The 19,494-nt window shown below is 46.5% G+C and overlaps 1 protein-coding gene across 1 annotated transcript; it reads left to right on the forward strand.

The window, feature by feature from the left end:
• The first annotated feature begins 211 nt into the window (after nt 1–211).
• On the forward strand, nt 212–19,160 carry LOC146203730 (uncharacterized). The gene is made up of 2 exons (XM_084588902.1): nt 212–609; nt 16,421–19,160. Exons 1-2 carry the CDS (start codon nt 334–336, stop codon nt 18,605–18,607), a joined length of 2,463 nt encoding a protein of 820 aa, XP_084445028.1. The 5' UTR covers nt 212–333; the 3' UTR covers nt 18,608–19,160.
• Nucleotides 19,161–19,494: the final 334 nt, after the last annotated feature.

Raw genomic sequence — 19,494 nt, forward strand, 5'->3', positions numbered from 1 at the left:
AATTTATCTTACCCAAAATAAAAGCACAAAATAAAAGTAGCTCTTTCTGAATCTCATCTGTGCATGAATATTCACAGATGTGCTCACGAGTTTTCTTTCTCTTCTAGCGCGTCGTGACCAGCTCGAGCCAACGTTCTAGCGTGAGCACGCGACGCACACCGACGCGCAGTCGGAGCACGATTAGTACACGTCGATTTTATTTCCAGGGTCTGCTGCTGGTGAACTTGGTCTGCAAAGGCGAGCACTTGGAGTACAGAGCAGAAACTGCCGTCAGGTGTACCGAGACGCCGGTGGAGTAGGAAGACCGACGCGTCTTCCTCTTAGGGGGCGGAGATGGCTGGAACCACTTACATGCTTTGTGGTTTCGGTACTGAACTGAACTGGAGACTGACATGCTTCCTGGAGCCGTTGCCTCCCAGCCGCAAGTGTACCTATTGTGGCCGCGTGTGCGCGACCATGATGATGCTGCCTTGCTCTCACATCGTCTGCGCTGGTTGCTACGGCCACTGCACAAAACGAAAAAACGCCTGCGCTTTGGACGCGCAGCACTTCCAGCAGTATGACGTTGCCGTGATGATCTACTCCGTCGAAGACCTGGCTTCAAAACACGTAAGCTACAACAGAAATTTCCTTTTCCGATCTTGGCTTCTATAAAAGCGCGCCGTAGAATATTTAACAGAAAGCTGATTTAGGTACACCGATTTAGGTAACCTGAGGCGTGCAATAACATGTTAATGCGTTGATTGCGTCATGACTATGGGAGAGCGGCATAAATAGTTTGAGAATGACGAAACAGGACAAACCCCTGTCCATTGCTCGCCTGATTGTTCGTGTTTTTTTCGTTATATAGGTGAAATGCAGTTTAAAACCAGTGCTGCTCGAGACCAAAGTACAGCGCTAATTTTCTTTCGCATACATTAGTCTAGTTTTTAGAGCGAAGCTCCACTTCTCGCATGCAGAGCTGAATGAAAAATGATGCTTAGAAATGATCTCACGGGCGCGGTTCAGGTGTCCATGAAGAAAGTTTGACAGAAACAGCGCCTTTCCTTCCTGTAAACCATTGCGTTAAAGGTCATTTCCAAGCTTGATTTGACCTTCAGCTCTGTGCTTGGAATGACCCCTAAGCAGCGCTTAATCTGGCTCCATCGGAGGGGGGTCTCTACTCTAGTATGCACGCTTGCTTCTTTTTTTTTTTTTTTTTTTGTAGCAGTGTGGTATGGGCTGCGGTGGTCTGATAATTTCACAGCTAAATTCCAAACGTCGTTTACGCGCCCTTAGACGATGCTCTCAGACTTGACAGTTAGTTCTTTCCGCCATTACAAAGCTCATGCGTGTGGACATGCGTGTGTGAAGATAACTCACGCGAAGGTATTCAATAAATTTGCAGCCTCGCATACGTTAGTACTCTTGCACGTTTCCGTTACAATGAGGAAAGCAAACGCGCAAACACTGCTGCGCGCTTCGAAGCAGACTCGCGACTCTGCGTCTCTGCGTCGCTTCGTATACCAGCCACTCCACCAAACCAGCGGAAAAAGAAGAACGAAAGCAAAAAATTGCGAATCACAGAATCGTCGCCCACTCCACATTCCCGCGCATCGCGCCTTTTGACTGAGCGATGCGCTTCTCTCAAGGGAAAAAAAAAAAAAAAAAATCCACGAGATACGTGTATGTGACGTATCGGCTGCGTCATCCATGTGTCACGCGATTGCGCTGATTGCGCACCCAGGGGCCGGATTACGCACCGCTCTCAAAATCGTTCTCAAGTTTGAGAGCGTGACGTCAAAATGACGCGGCTCAGACATGTGAAGTGTGAAGTGTGACGACATCACGGCTTTAGCCAATTACAAGCAGGCTAGGGTGCTTAATAGCAAAGCCCCACCCCGGAAACTTTTATTTGCACGATAAAGGGGTCGTGTGCAAACATTTTTCCTGAAAACGCAGCGAATAAAAGTATAAATGTTCTATTTACCTAAGAAACATTGTTCGAAGCTATAATACGGCAACTAAAAATAGAAGCATTTTCAGTATTACAATTAAATGTGCTCCTAGGTAACGATTTTCGCCGCGAGGGTCAGCTGACGACAGCGAGGCGTGAACATGGCGGCCTGCAAAGAAACAGCTGATTTTCCCGTCTAGTTGCTGCTTTTTACGCGTAGTTTAAAATCGAGGTCCTCTGCGGATGTTGTTAGTTGCCGGAAAAATCTGAAAGCAGTAAAGGCTACGAACCTGCAGCGAACAGCTTGGTGAAAGTGTTTGTTACGAAAATAGCTTGCTGAAGAGTGTTTTTCATCAGTGCTTACCAGCGATGACAAGAGCGACGAGCGGTAGCCATGTGATCTAGTGTTGTTTCTTTGGAAAATACAAGAGGAAAATGAAGGCTACACTATTACTTCTACCGATAGATGGAAGCTGACAGTATCAGTAAAGTAGGTGTCAGCCGCTATGCAAGAGCTCGCGACTGCAGTGCGGGAAACGAGATCCCACGCACGACCCTTCACCACTAACTTGTCGTGCAAGCCACAGTGACTCGCTGCTGTGCTTCGCAACCAGTTGACTTCAGGCACATTGGGCTCGGTTCTTCATATTGCGATTGATGCTACTGCTGCTCCATTCCGTTCATGTTCAGTTGCTGATGTTCTGTGTGAGGTACAGAAACCGACATTTACGCTCCGTTTTGGTTTGTGCAAGAGAAAGAAAGCACTTTTTTTTTTTTTTTTTTTTTTAATTGTCACCGAGGCGTGAACGAGTTTGTTCTACCAGACCTCAGTTTAGAGGCGATAAAGGTAGGCCTGAGCAGGGATGTCTAGTATGTTGCATTTCGCGCAGCGGTAAGAGTGATGGTGTTGGTCGCACATTGTTGCAAGGCCTCTCTGACGGTGTCATAGTTTCTGTTCGTGCTAGACGGTATGCACTCTGTCGGCAGGAAAAGCAAGCGTATCATGCATGTGATGCCGCGAGCGAGCTCGAAATCGGCTCAATTTCTGCGATTGCACTATGACAACTAGCTTTCAAGTGCCTTTATATCCATCAAAGAGTCTTTAGTGTTTCAAAATATGTTCATTTTACACACATTACGCATTCTCTTTCAATATTGTGTGAATTATGTACAAGCCTTTTTTATTAAAATATCAGTTTGAACAGAAGATGAATTTTTTTGGTTATTTGTTGAAAAGACTTAGAAAATAAGTGCCAATGACAAAAGTAGCTGTGCAAAATGTGTATATCACACATTTATGGCGTAGTCATTTATTGGATGCTTATAGTTTAGCTTCCTCTACTGTCTTCAAGCTGTTTAGCATTCTTCTTGACAGTGTTGCACGTTTTATTAGTGTAAAATAACCTTTATTCACACATAGCCCCAGCAATGCATTTGTTATGATTGCAGTTATTTTATTGTCACTAAGATTTTTGTCATTCAGCAGTCATTCTGGGCACTGAAGCCAAGTAAAATGCACTATTCTCCTAGCAGCTGCTACAGCAGAGCAGCAGCTACAGCTTTGTTATATCTGATATATAAGCATTTTGTATACTGCACCATGCATACAGTACCTATTTGTATAGGTAGCTTCAATATGCAATGGAATGGCTTCTTTGGGTCTAGTAATTTATTCTCGAATGTACATGTCAATGTTGTATGGTCAATGTATATCAAGGTGCATGTGCTTCTCTATATGCTGCCTCTTTTGCAGTAAAAACACTAGAGTGAAATGCTGCTGCCAAGAAATAAGTGTTTATACTGAATATAAGTGGCAGTAAAAAAAAAAGATCTTTGTTGGTAGTATTTTCTGATTACAGTCAGCATCATGAACTTTTACTGCCTTGCTGTAATACTGCACTTTTCAGTTTAAGCATGTTTACACCACAGTGACCACAGCCAACTGTACCAGGCTGCAAGACGGTAGCAAAGAAGAGACAGCGAGCTGGGACTGGGATGGCTTGGCGCTGGTGTAATCAGCCATGACTTCAGTGGGTAGTTGCCGTCTCATGGGTGACCAAAATATGACATCCACTTAGGCCCATCTTTTGCTAATCTCAACAGCTTTTGAGCATGCTTTAGCACTCAATTGAAGATCCATACTAAGTACCCCACAGCCAGAATCGTAAACGTAAACATTCGCAGGAATGCTTACAACGTGTGCCAATGCTGTTTAGGCAAGCATCATTGTAAGGACAGCCTTGTAACTTGGTAGTGATGATTACCTGCATAACAGAAGCACCCCGATTTCTTAGGCAGCAAATAAATTTAAACACTATAAATATTTGTCTCCTATTGCTTTTGCCATGAACAAAATTTCACTGCAACATGCATTCTTTGGCATATAGCCCGTCTCAGCATATTCAGGAAATGTATCTCTTGCCGAAGCCGAAATCTAAGTCAGTCTCTCCCTGCAAGGCTTGTTTTCAAAAAAAAAAAAAAAAAAAGTCTTGTCCTCAGAAAAGACTCCCGGTCTTTGCAGAAATGAAAAGAAGCAGGCGTTTTTACGGCGCATTCACTTTCAAGCCGCAAATGTGTCGCAGGCAGGGAGCGTGACAAATGGCTCGAAACCAGTCATCGAGGAGCAAGGCGCGCTGGACAATCAATAGTCCCTTCATTCTGTGCTTTACATATAAAGGGCAGGTATACAGAACCCTTTCGACAGCTCTCGCTAGGTCATTTTGAAGACAACTGTTAAAAAACAATGCACGAGTGGGAACGAGACCTTTTGGTTGGAAAAAAAGCCTTGCAGAGAAGCCGACTTACAACAAGTGGTATTGCACACATCAATGCATATAATCAAGATCGTTCGATGACCAACACGGGTTTTTAGATCTTAATCAGGAAAAAGACGCAGGTGTTCAGCAGACCTTCGATCACCTTTCGGTGCACAGGAGTACCGCTATCAAACATTATGGTGTCGCAGCGCTGGCAGACAAGGACAAGACTAGGGACACACACAACTGCACTGAACTTACAACTTTATTTTGGACGCTTTTGATTCGCGCATATATAATTGACAGAAGGATGAAATGAAAAGAAGCAGGCGTTTTTACGGCGCATTCACAAACGCTAGACGAACGCGCCGTGGAGGAGGCGTTGGTCCGGCGGGGCAGCCAGGGTCACGAAATGCGCGTGTTCGCGTCGCAGATCTGAGATAAAGCAGGCACAATACAAGCTTACTATGATCTTCAGAACTCTTCGGCAAACACACGCAGTCACTAACAAAATCTACTCATTGTGATGTTCACAACGTGCGTAGAACCCCTTGCCTAGCGACTTGTTTCCGTATCCTTGACGGCAATCATCGTTCCACCCGATGGCTTCCGCTACCGACGCACTGCGTGATGCAAACGATCTTACATTCCCTACGTACGTTGGAAGCACGGTATAATCGTGGTTGGAAGCCTCCGGTAGCAAAAAAATGCGGTGCGCTTGCCGCCGCGGTGACGACGCACTCGCCCGCAAACCGCCGTTCATCGATGTTCGTCGGCAATCGTCGCGCAGTCACTACACTTTCTGCTTGTTCCCGAGTTGAACAGAGCCGGAGCAACTTGTCCGGCAAGTCAAACGCGTGCTCGTGCTTCATTCTTCGCTGTGGATCGCCGATACAATGCCTCAAGGCGGCGCATCGCAATTTACGCGGCCGCCATTTTCACTCTCAAACGTTTGAGACTGCTTCTGTCGCTCTCAAAAAAAAAAAAAAAAAAAAACGCTTTCAATTGGCGGCCATATTTAGGTGCTCAAAGTCATCGTTTCTTTTGTGTTCATGACGTCTCATGACGTCCACTGGTGACGCAGAACTGACCGGTCAGAACTGACCAATAGGGCATAGGCCTTTGAGAGCGATTTTGAGAGCGATCCGTTTGAGAGCGGTGCGTAATACGGCCCCTGATCACATGCGAAAGCGATCATGGTTCGCTCCGTCGCCTACTGGGGAATACGCATGCAAGCGACAGCGCGAACCGAGCGAAACGGCGACGACGCTCTGTGTAGGTTGTGTGGCTGGCATTTGGCTGGCATAGTGGCTTAGTACACCGCAAAACTACTGCCAAATCCAAGAACAGCCATAACGATTGCAAGAATTAAAGTTATTTTGCGACAACATGGCAAGGTAAAATGTATTTACAACAAACCGTATCGAATGTGTGTGAACTTGCACTGTAGTCGGCAGGAATAGTCACGTGACCCCTTGTTTTTATTGTTTCGGTTGCGATTAGACGTTCTTCGAATCCTTGGGTATCCACCATTGTTCGTACAAAGCGAAATGTTTACGCGGTAATGCACAATCACAATGCAACACAGCAAAATAAAGAAAGCATGCGAAATGAGCGGCAGTGACGTCCGGTTACTTCCGGGCGAACGAGCGAAATTTTCTATTTCGGCATATCCGAGCGACGAGACACATGCATTTCTGTTCGCGCGAAGGCTGCGCGCGACGCGTGCCGCCGTCGCGTTCACGTGCATGGGGATGTTGCCGAAATGGTTAACATTTAAGGCTGAATCGCATGCACGCGAAAACTCACCACCTTTTCGGCCACACGACGAATAGCGCAATAACAAACGCCTGCAGCTCGTTCACGTTTTGGTGTATATACTACCAGGCCATAAGAAGCTTAGACGTGATATTCCGTGCGCGTATGATCTCGAACGCATTTAGGAAACCGCGCTGTGAGTTCCATTAATCTGCGGCACTACCCGTGCATATTTTCGTACAGAAAAGGACACAAAAGCTGCTGCGAAGGCAACTGCAGTGACCTTGAGCGCTCACGCCAGCGCGATATTGCCGAAACAGGCCAAGAGTTGTGAAGTAGCTTTTCTCGGTTTTCACTTTCCCGAATTTCAACGAGCGACGCACTCTTCATCAACGGTCCTAGAACTCGCGTGAACATCGTTAGGATCCGGACAAAGTGAAGCAGTGCTATTTCTCAGAGTATTAAATTTTATCTTGAAGGTCATTAAGATCATAATGAACGAATTAACCACGTACGTACAACCAGCTCTGGTCGAGCACGATATTTAATTGTGTTATGTATGGTACATTAAGCTTAATGTCCCAAAGTGAAATTGGCTATGAGGGTTGAAAAATAAGCAGAATAAGATGACGAGCATTAGAATAAAATTTTTCACAATATATTAAAAAATGCTCAGCAGATCGTGCAAATTGCGCAAGTGATCGTGGACATCGTGGAGAACATTGCATTTGCGCTCATAGCAAAAAAAAAAAAAAAAAAGAAAAAAAAAACGGCATTCTTACGAGCCATCATGTATATTCACTGACACAATTTTCACGTAATCTGTGTCACGTACAAGTTTAGTAAGTCGAATTTGAAAAGCGGAAGCGCGTTAAGTGGCCGTTTGAGACAAGTACACGTCTAAGGAAAAAGTTACGTTACGTCTGGCAAGCGCGCACAAAGACATAGAACTTATACCGGCCTGTGGATGACCCTGACTACGTCTGTGCGATTAAAAAGACATCAAACGTCTTTTTATCGAGCAGGATAAAACAAGTTCGCAGCGCGCCCACTAGGCGAATGCTAGAAAGAACTAGAAGATTGAGTTCATATTCACTGAAGTTCTATGACTTGCTGATACAGTGAGCTAAAAATATGATTTCTAGTTCAATATAGTTGCCGGTTATATTGTTCTTTAGAGTGAAGGTGCTTGGAGCAGCAGAAAACATACCAATCAAAATAGTCGTCATATGAAAAACGCACTTCCAATCAAATATCATATCGTCCTTGCATGCGCTAACAATAGGCCCGGAGGTTGGAAAGTGTTCACTATATATTAGTTTTTCATATACATTGTGATTTCTCGTTTTCATTAAATTTAATCAGTCACTACAGTCCAACGTTGCTACAGTCGCCCACCGTATCCGCGCGCTGTCGAGGCCACGAAGAAGGAAGCCAATACAGCGCTCTTCGCCAGGTAATTCCAGCATTATTCGGCTAGTAAAGTGCTGAACTACTCTCCAGGCATAGACCAAACTATTTCTACGCACAAGCAAAGCTTACGCTTCAGAATATTTGCACGCGCGAACTGGTTTAGAAGGCGGCGTCGCTTGGCGCAGTGTAGGCACGCTGCGTTTTTGCCTACGCCCCTTGTCGCTGCCGACCGCAGTACCACCTTTGTTTACAAACATGACGCTTGCCTATAAAAGAAGGCGCTCTGCTGGTTGTCGTGTGAGACTGTCGTGAGCGTCCATCGAGTGTTGTGCTGGTCGCCGGAGGGGACGTGGCGGAATCTCCCTGGCCGGCGCTGTGTGAAGATAGTCGCCCGTAGCCAGTAGCACAACATCGGGCCGATGTTGTGCTATCCTGTGCCACGCCTGTAAATTATGTATAAAGTAACCTTTCGTTCAGCTCGCCTTGTGGATTCAGAGACGTGAGATACACAGATTAGAATAGTGACCGTGGTGTTCTCGCTCCGGTTTAGTCGGCCGTTGTTCTGGAAGGAGATGGTCCAAGTGGCATCGGCTCCCGACGTCTAATACCGGTTTCCATTGGGCGAACAGGAGCAAGAGCAACGAGCAGCCAGAGCAGCGCACGAAAGCACTGGGGATGCGCGTTCTCGTCTCCCCAATGGAACATTCACGCTGCTCGGAGAGCAGCGTACCGAAGCGGAGCGCGTGACGTCAGGCGTCATGTGATCAAACTTTTCCCGCGCTTGCGTTGCCCGTATGTGCCAGCCGAACTACAGTGGCCGAACGCCACCGCTGCCGTCTTCCGCCATTTTTCTCGACCGCCCTGCCCGGGCTTCGGGCGGCGAATAACCAGAAGCACGGCCGGTCTCGAGGAAGAGAGCGCGCGCGCTCTACCTCGACACCGGCCGTGCCAAAAGTGACATCAAAAAGGTCACGTGACTTCCTCCGTTCTCCCTGAACTCCGCCGCTGGCGACGGAGCACCGAGGACTGCTCTCGGCTGCTCCCGGGACCCCAAAAGCGCGCTTCCTCCGCCAGTAGAACACAACGCTACTGCTCCTGTTCGACCACTGGTAAGCGCTGAAACTCGCTAGAGCACTTTTAGTGGAGCTAAAAGTGCTCCTGTTCGCCCAATGGAAACCGGTATAACACTGGTGGCAGTGGTGGGATCGTGAAGCGGCTCGACCCCCATGAGGTCAGAGGTAAAAACGCAGGACGGACACGACACAAGTAGCAGTTGCAGCTCTATTTACACTTATTCATATTGCGGCTAGCGTTGAAACACGGCAGTCGGAAATAGATTAGGCAGTCAGCATCCTTCCTCTAGAGCAAACACACTTTCCGAACACTGTTGTGGCCACACGTCCTATCTAGCCCTCGTCGACACTCAGCACCGGCCCGCAGCAGGCCATAGCTTCAGTCCTCAGTTGGTTAACGGAAACATTGAACAGGATCGCCAGGGTTGATCGCAAGTCGCTCGTGGGATCTATCAGTTCACGCTAATTGATGTGCTTAGTCCCTAAACATAATTTTACCAACATTTTTTGAAGCCACACCTGTTAGAGGGTGTAAAGAAAGAATGCGTAACCTTGATCCTCCTTTATTTTCAACCACCCTCCGGTTACGCACGTATCACAAATGTGACGTGGAGACCAGGGGGACAAGCCTGTAACGCTTGTCACTGTAATGCCCGCAAGGGTGAGGGTGCCGTTACTTACACCCTGCGGATTCCGTGATTTACAAAACCTGAAAGTATGAAGTGCACAAAGGCATCACTTCCATTTAGCTGTCCTGCGCAGAAAACAGACTTCGTGCATCCGCCCTATGCAGAAATGGCTCTAGTAACGTAGACGTCTACAGCAAGCAACGCGCTCCACTCGCACAGCTGCGCTCATTCCATCGCCGCGACTACAAGCCGCGGCAGGTGGTGCAAGAAGTCTTTAGCACTGCACCTAATTTCTTCCCCAAGATAAGCTTACTTCCAGAAACTGCTAAAGGGCCCATACACACACACTGATCCTGCCAACCCCAGTCGCTTTATAAGCAACTGGGTGTACCAGAGATGAACCGTTGAACGGTTCAACTCAGCGCGCGTATATATAGACGGATTATAGAATGAGAAGTGGCTGCGCGTAAGACAGTAAACTTTCACTTGAATATTTTTTCTTCAAGGTGACGTTACATAACCCGCGGTTCGCCTACGATCACCAAATTATTTGTTTGAATTCTTTATGCGGTTTTGTTTCGGTTTCATCAACCGAACGATGGCTGCTACCTGTGTTTGACTCGTGAGGCACGAGAAAAACAGCAGAGCTATTGGTACGTTGTTTATTATGATTTCAGCGCTTGAGGCTGTCTGGCTTATTCCTTGTATTAAAACTTGACATTTACATTAGGTTTGCATTGCAATTTTTTCGAGCCTCACGTGACTCATCCTGTCAGGCCTGGCCATCCATTGATTTCGCAACAGAGACAAGGCTATCACTGCACCACGGCAACATATTACTCATGCTCACTACTGCCCATTACGGAAGCCACTGCCGCAGAAGGCGATTATTTGTACTTCTTTTAACGCGTTAGCGTTAAATGTCCGGCTTCAACGAACTGTGAGGAGGCGTTGGTTCTCCAAAGCCTCAAGGGTGCAGTAATAACGTCACAGTGTGACGTTTTATTTCCAAGCGCTGATAACTCGATAAAATGTGGCAGTTATGAGACGACGTGACATGGCCGAGTAGGCCGGTGCGCTGGAAGGTGTCATTTAGAGGCCCCATATCAAAGAAGAAATTGGGCATAGGCAAAAACCAGATGTATGCGATAAGGGACAAGGAGGGCAACGTCATCACGAATATGGACAAGATAGTCAAAGTAGCCGAGGAGTTCTATACAGATCTGTACAGTAGCCAAAGTAGTCAGGACCGTAAGGAGATTGGCGGTAGGGAAAAACAGTCGGACGTTCCACCAGTTACGAAGGACGAGGTCAAGAAAGCATTAGAAACTATGAAAAGGGGAAATCAGCTGGAGAGGATCAGATAACTACAGATTTGCTGCAGGACGGGGGGGGGGGATATCGTGTTAGAAAAGCTGGCCACCCTGTATACGCAGTGCCTGGTGTCATCGACGGTACCGGAACCATGGAAGGATGCAAACATTATTCTCATTCATAAGAAAGGGGACTCAGGGACCTTAAAATTACAGACCAATCAGCTTACTGTCTGTTACGTATAAGGTATTTACTAATCGCTAATAGAATCAGGACAACCTTAGACTGCAATCAAGCAAAAGATCAAGCAGGTTTTCGGAAACGGTACTCTACTATCGATCATATCCATACCATCAATCAGGTGATAGAAAAATGCTCGGAATATAACCAGCCCTTATACATAGCATTCATTGATTACGAAAATGCATTTGACTCAGTTGAAACCTCGGCGGTGATGCAGGCATTGCGAAATCAGGGGGTAGACGAGCCGTACGTGAAAGTGCTGGAAGATATATATAGTGGCTGCACAGCAACCACAGTTCTACATAAAGAAAGCAACAAAATTCCCATAAAGAAAGGTGTTAGGCAAGGAGACACAATCTCACCAGTACCATTCACAGCTTGCTTAGAGGAAGTATTCAGAGACTTGGAATGGGAGCAGTTAGGTAAGGGTAGATGGAGATACTTCAGTAATCTGCGATTTGCTGATGACATTGTCTTGCTGAGCAACTCGGGGGATGAACTGCAAATAATGATTGGTGACCTAGACAGGACCCCTTCATGAATCACTGTCTTGTCGTGGCGGAGGGGCTTGCGAAACTCGATGAAGTCGTGAGCTCTGCTGTGTAGGGCCACCCCAAGAAAGACAGGTCACGGCAGAGAGCTCTGACAAAATGTGATTCACTGGAGAAGGTAATGGAAACCCACTCCAGTATTTCCTGCCAAGAAAACCCTATGACCAGTCACAATAGCATTAAGGATATGGCGCCGGAAGATGAGCCCCCCAGGTTGGAAGGCGTCCCACTTGTTACTGGAGATGAACAAAGGGCGATTCCTAGTAGCTCCAGGACGAATGAAGCGGCTGGGCTAAAGCCAAAAGGACGCTCAGTTGTGGATGTGTCGGGAAGCGACCGGAAAGTCCGATGTTGCAAGGAGATATATCACATAGCAACATGGAATGTAAGATCTATGACGCAAGGTAAACTGGATATCAAGCGAGAAATGGACAGATTGAATATTGATATCTTGAGTATCAGCGAGCTCAAGTGGACCGGAATGGGAGAATTTAATTCCGGCGACCATTATGTCTTTTATTGTGGGCACGAATCCAGGAGAAGGAATGGGGTCGCTCTCATAGTAAACAGAAGAATGGACGAAGCAGTGCTAGGGTACAACCCCAAAAACCACCGAATGATTTCACTTCGGATCCAAGGTCAGCCTTTCAATATAACAGTTATCCAAGTCTATGCATCAACCACTACTGCTGAAGAAGCTGACGCTGAGACATTTTATGCTGACCTGCAATGCCTTTTAGACCGCACTCCCTCATCAGACGTCCTTTTAATCATTGGAGACTGGAATGCTAAGGTGGGGAGTGAAGAAATATCCGGAATTACAGGCAAGTTCGGTCTCGGTGAGGCAAATGAAGCTGGGCAGAGGCTAGTAGAGTTTTGTCAAGAAAATAACCTGACCACAGCGAATACTCATCTTCAACAGCACAAGAGGCGCCTGTACACATGGACTTCACCAGATGGTCTGAACAGGAATCAGATTGATTATATTCTTTGCCGGCAGAGATGGAGAAGCGCTATACAAGCAGTAAAAACAAGGTCTGGGGCCGATTGTAGCACCGATCATCAGCTTCTTGTTGCCAAATTTAAGCTTCGATTGAGGAAAACGCAGAAAACTAGAAGGCCTTCCAGGTATGATCTGGATCAAATTCCATCAGAATATGCTGTAGAAGTGAGGAATCGATTTCAAGAATTAGATCTACAAGACAGAGAGCCTGAAGAGATGTGGACTGATGTGCGTGATATAATACAAGAAGTTGCTACTAAGGTAGTTCCAAAGCAAAAGAAATGCAAGAAAGCAAACTGGTTATCTGAAGAGGCTTTGCAAATAGCTGAGGAAAGGAGGATGACAAAAATTATGGGTGAAAAAGAAAGATACAAGGCTCTCAATGCGGATTTTCAGAAAATTGTAAGTAGAGATAAGAATGCCTTCCTGAACATACAGTGCCAAGCAGTTGAGGACAACAGCCAGTTGAGGAACACAAGAGCTCCGTATAAGACAATCAAAGATATCAAAGGAAGCTTCTGTGCTAAGCTGGGCGTGATAAAGGACAAACGAGGCAGGGACCTCACGGAAGCCTCAGAAATAAAGAAGAGGTGGCAGGAATACACAGAACTGTACAAGAAGGACCCGGATGTGCAAACCCAACATAAGACGGCTGTGATTACTGATCTCGAGCCGGGCATCCCGAAGAGAGAAGTTGAATGGGCCTTAGCCAGCCTTGCTAAGAACAAAGCTAGCGGAATTGATGGCATTCCAGCTGAGTTGCTTCAAAAACTCAACCATGACGACGCTGTTAACATTCTATATACATTATGTCAGCAAATTTGGACAACCCTGCAGTGGTCACAGGATTGGAGGAGGTCAGTTTACAACCCTATTCCAAAGAAAGGCAGTGCCAAAGATTGTTCCAACTACCGCATGATCGCGCTTATTTCGCATGCTAGCTAGGTGATGTTGAAAATCCTCCTAGGTAGGCTGCAGCAGTATGTGGATCGGGAGCTTCCGGACGTGCAAGCTGGGTTTCCCAAGGCAGAGGAACTAGAGACCAGATTGCCAACCTTCTCTGGATCATGAAAAAAGCAAGAGAGTTCCAAAAACCCATCTACTACTGCTTTATTGATTATGCGAAAGCGTTTGACTGCGCAGATCACAGTAGATTGTGGCAAGCTCTCCAAGAGAGGGGAGTTCCAAATCACCTCATATATCTCCTCAGGAACCTGTATGAAGGGCAAGAGACCAGTCAGAACTGGGCATGGTCTTACTGATTGGTTTCCGATTGAGAAAACCTGTATGAAGGGCAAGAAACCAGTCAGAACTGGGCATGGTCTTACTGATTGGTTTCCGATTGAGAAAACCTGTATGAAGGGCAAGAGACCAGTCAGAACTGGGCATGGTCTTACTGATTGGTTTCCGATTGAGAAAGGAGTGAGACAAGGCTGAATACTGTCGCCCTGCCTATTTAACCTATATGCTGAGTGCATCATGAGGAAGGCCGGTCTGGACGAGTCTTCAGCTGGAGTGAAGATTGCTGGGGAACGTATCAACAACCTTAGATATGCGGATGATACCACTTTAATGGCAGAAAGTGAAGTGGAATTAACTCAAGAGACTTCTGATGCGCGTACAAGAAGAGAGTGAGAAGTTTGGGCTTAAACTGAACATTAAAAAGACAAAGATCATGGCGTCTTGCCCCATCAAGTCCTGGAGCATCAAAGGACAAGAAGTGGAAGCTGTGACAGATTTTCTCTTCTTGGGCTCCAAGATAACCCCGGAAGGAGACTGCAGCCATGAAATTAGGAGACGCCTACTTCTGGGAAAGAGAGCCATGGCTAGCCTTGACCGCCTAGAAAGAGCAGTGACATTAGTCTGCCAACCAAGATCCGTATAACTCGTGCTATGGTATTTCCAGTTGGGATGTATGGATGCGAGAGTTGGACTGTGAAGAAGGCTGACCGCCGAAGAATTGACGCGTTTTAATTGTGATGCTGGCGGATAATCTTGAGAGTTCCTTGGACGGCCAGAAGATCAAACCAGACGATAGTGTCGACCATAAACCCTGACTGCTCATTGGAGGGTGAAATTCTAAAGTTAAAGCTCAGCTACGTTGGTCATCTGATGAGAAGAGAGGAGTCAATGGAGAAAGATTTGATGTTGGGAAAGGTTGAGGGTCACCGGAGAAGGGGTAGGCAGCGAACGCAATGGTTAGATGGCGTCCTCGAGGCGCTGCAGATGAAGTTATGGGATGTTAGGAAGATAGTGAGAGACCGGAAAGCGTGGCGTGATATGGTCCATAGGGTCACGAAGAGTCGGACACGACTGAACGACTGAACTGAACTGATCTAGACAGGAAAAGTAGAAAGGTAGGCTTGAAAATCAATATGCAGAAGACTAAGGTAATGCTCAACAGCCTCGGAAAGGTACAGCAGTTTACACTAGGTAGCGAAGTATTGGAAGTAGTAGGCGAATATGTCTACTTAGGACAGGTAGTGACCGCAGATCCGGACCATGAAAAGGAAATAACAAGAAAAATAAGATTGGGATGGAGAGCATTTGGCACGCACTCACAGATTATGACTAGCAGCTTACCGGTATCGCTAAAGAGGAAAGTATATAACAGTTGCATCTTACCTGTACTCACCTATGGGGTTGAAACGTGGAGGCTATCCAAGAGAGTTCTACTTAAGTTGAGGACAACCCAGAGGGCTATGGAACGAAAAATGGTAGGGGTAACATTATTAGATAGGAAGCGTGCAGAGTGGGTCAGAGAAATAACTCAGGTTACCGACATTCTAGTGGAAATTAAGAAGAAGAAATGGGCATCGGCAGGACATGCAGTGCGAAGAGAGGATAACCGATGGTCGCTTAGGGTAACAAACTGAATTCCAAGGGAAGGAAAGCGTAGCAGGGGGCGGCAGAAAGTTAGGTGGGCGGATTAGGTTAATAAATTCGCAGGGGTCAAGTGGAGACAGCTAGCACAGAACCGGGTTAAGTGGAGAAATATGGGAGAGGCCTTCGCCCTACAGTGGGTATAGTCAGGCTGATGATGATGATGATCATGAAAAATAAACCCGGAGAAAAGAAAGGAGCGGGAAAATTGTTGATCAGCTAAAATAATAAAGGAGAACGGAGGCGAAGGTCGTTTCGGCATCGGTCAGGATCGAAGAGGATAAGTGGGGAAAGTGAGAGGGTAAAATGAAGCACGGCTGCCGGTGACGGGTAGAAGAGGCGAAGGCGGTATACGCGTCGCCTACTTTGATATGCCAATGCAGTCCTGCTGGTGGTCTTAATCCGGCTTTGAGTGCTAGCTTCGTATTTCTTAGTATAGATGAATATATACTCATGTTGGCAGTATAACTAAACTTGTGCACAGGCAAGGTGACGCATAGATTTTGGAAGGAATAATAGGGCAAGAAAGACACACGTAGAAAGGCCGTGAAAAACACAGGAAAGCAAGTGTCCTCTGTCTTCCTCAGCCTTTCCATGCGTCGTGGCTGCGTTTAGATGGAGGCGAAACGAAGTGGCCTCCGTGTGCTGTGCGATGTCAGCGCACGTTAAAGATCCCCAGGTGGTCGAAATTACTCCGTAGACCTCCACTACGGCTCACCTTTCTCTCTCTCCAATTTCACTCCCACCTTCCTCCCTTCCTTCACGGCGCGGTTCAGGTGTCCACAGAGCAAGTGTGACAGATACTGCACCTTTCCCTTCCTGTGAACCAATTAAAAAAATGTACTTTTTTGCCACTTGCAGATCAGATGCTGGAATGCCGGGCGTGGATGCAAGTTCACTGGCCTGGTGCTGAAGGTTACAGAACATTACAGCAAAAACTGTGCATACCATATTGTCGTTTGCAGCCGATGCAACCAAGCTGTCGCCCACGGGGCGGTCATCGCCCATCTGGCGTCGGGCTGCAGACAGAAGCCGGTTGCTCTTTTTGATGTCCAGGGTACTCAAAAACAACCGGCTGACATCAGGCATGTAGGCGCTGCCGGTGACTTCTGCCTTTCACCGAACCAACAAGCAAATCCCAAACTGGTAAACGTCATTTCTGATGCCCCGGCATTCACCTTGGCAGGGCAATATCACCCAACAAAGGTCTTGCCTGCTCTCCGCTCGCCCCGTCAACCTGAACCACAATACAACTACTGCGGTAAACAAGGGCCTGTTCACGACCGTTCCGAGCCGGTGGACCACTGTCTGCGTGAACAGCTAACCCTGAGATCAAACGCCGAGGCTCTACAGAACCAAGTCTGCGGCCCCCTCCGCAACAACTCGCTGGTGGGACACAAAATATCTTCTCCCGTGCAACTTGAAATCACAGGGAGCGAGAAACGCCAGTCGGAGTCGAGCTCGGGCTTCACACAGGTACGAAACACTCAGATGCTTGGAACATCGCCAAACGGCCGCAGTATGTCACAGGAAACCATTGGGCGCAGGGGCTGTCGCTACCTGCATACAGCTACTATACTGGAGGCCGGCACGCTGAGTAAGCCCGAGTTTAACATCGGCACTGAGCAACTAAGTTGCACTGGGGATACCACAGAAAGTAAGATGTCAAGCGCTATTATTCTAGAGGGCGGCACATTAAGCTCGCCCGAGCATAACATCGGCACTGAGGCGATCACTGATAATAAGGCACCAAACCCTATTATCCTGGAAGCCGGCACGTTGAATGCGTTCGAGCTGAACATTGGCACTGAGACGATTATTGAGAGTAAGGCACTAAGCAATACTATCCTGGAGGCCGGCACGTTGAATTCGTCTGAGCTGAACATTGTCACTCAGGCGATCACTGAAAGTAAAGCATCAAACACTGCTATTATGAAGGCCGACAAGTTGAATGCGCCCGAGCTGAACGCCGGCACTGAAGCGATCTTACAAGGTACAGAAGCAAACGCAGCCACCATGCAAGTAGAGCGCACATATTTGCCCAGCGAAACAACTGCCACTGAGTATACTGGCAGTGTACGCAAAGCAGAAGAGCACAGTTCGTACCAGGAACAACTAGCTCTGCCTAAAATGTCTGTGCTGCCCCATGACGAAGAAGAAAGTGACTCAAAGTCAAAAGACCATGCAAGAAACGATGCGGCGCAAGATGCACCTTTAGTCGTCCTAAGGAGTGGGACAGGTTCAGCTCCTGCACCTAGCAAGATCAACCAATCTCTCATGCCGTCACTGCTTAAACGTTACGTCAACGTGGTCTGTCGCTTCGTGAGCGCGACTTTCGACGTAAAAGACAGCGCAAAGGACGCGCTCTGTAAACTTATGCCGGAAGACTTGGCCTTTGTCTTGGCGACTTCAGAAGAAATTCGGGCTCAAATGAGTGCAGAGTGTCCAGAGCCGAGTGGCACGGTTCATGAGGCAATAGGAAACGCGCTGCAGGCTTGTCGGAAAGAGGACTCTGAAAACGACATTTTTTCGCAAGAATATGTCCTGCAGAAGATCGACAACCTCATAAACCGCGCGAAACAAGTAATGATCCAGCGCACGCTCGTCTCCGCACCCGTGCAGTGGTACCTTGACAAGTGGTCACAACTGAAGGCCAGGGCTTTAGCTGCAGGAGAGGCTGCAGACTACTTCCATGATGTTAATGTGACATTCTATGGCTATTCGATCGTCCCCGGTCTGCTCTTGGAAAACACAACCGGTACACTACGGCTTCACGTCTCCTTCTATGTGCGAAAGGGAATTTATGACAGCTTTCTTGAGTGGCCCATCAAAAAGGAGTTCACACTGAGCATCATTCATTCCACAGACAAAGGGAAGGTGCGTTTCCTAACTGTCAACACTGAAAAATGTCACGTAGATGGATGCACAAGACCCGAAAGTAAAATGGGAAAACCCGTCTCAAGGGCTAAAAGCCTGAAGGCGGACTATTTCGATGTGAATGGCTATGTCGACGACGATAAGCTATTATTAAAGTTTGAGGTGAAATAGTGACAAATATCCAATGGCCCATTGCTTCTAATGGAGGAAGCAAGAAAACTGACCAGGCTGAATGACACAGACTCTGAATTTTGCATTTGCATGCAACAATGGAAGCGATGCGGGACTGCTAATTTCATTGTAGCGTGTGCTACAAACATTTCAGTGTCATTTTGTTTCTGCAACTATAAGTGCAAACTACATTTTTTTGTTCAGTGCATTTTCCACTACAAACTTTTCAGTGTCATCTTGTTTCTCAATCTAGAAGGGCATATTGCATTTTTTTCTTCATTGCAGTGTGTGCTAAACCTTTTCAATGCTATTTTGTTCTGAATCTAGAAGTATTACATTGTTTGTTTCTCAATCTAGAAGTGCATATTGCATTTTTTTCTTCATTGCAGTGTGTGCTAAACCTTTTCAGTGCTATTTTGTTCTGAATCTAGAAGTATTACATTGTTTTTTTTCTTCATTGCAATTTGTGCTGCAAACTTGTCGGTGTCATTTTCTTTCCTAATCTAGCAGTGCATACAGCATTTTTTTCTTAATTTCAGTTTGCACTACAAGCTTTTCAGTGTCATTTTGTTTCTGAAACTAGAAGTGCACATTACATTATTTTTTCTTCATTGCAATTTGTGCTACAAATTTTTCAGTGTCATTTTGTTTGTGCATATTGCACTCCTTTTTTTCTTCATTGCAGTTTGTGCTAAAAACTTTTCAGTGCTATTTTGTTTCTGAAACTAGAAGTGTGCATTACATTATTTTTCTTCATTGCAATTTGTGCTACATACTTTTCAGTGTCATTTTGTTTCTGAAATTAGAAGTGCACATTACATTACTTTTTCTTCATTGCAACTTGTTCTGCAAAATTTTCAGTGTCATTTTGTTTCTGAAACGAAGTG

The sequence above is a fragment of the Amblyomma maculatum genome, chromosome 1 (assembly GCF_055883805.1).
Source record: "Amblyomma maculatum isolate TAMU_Amacu chromosome 1, ASM5588380v1, whole genome shotgun sequence".
Classification (NCBI taxonomy): domain Eukaryota; kingdom Metazoa; phylum Arthropoda; class Arachnida; order Ixodida; family Ixodidae; genus Amblyomma; species Amblyomma maculatum.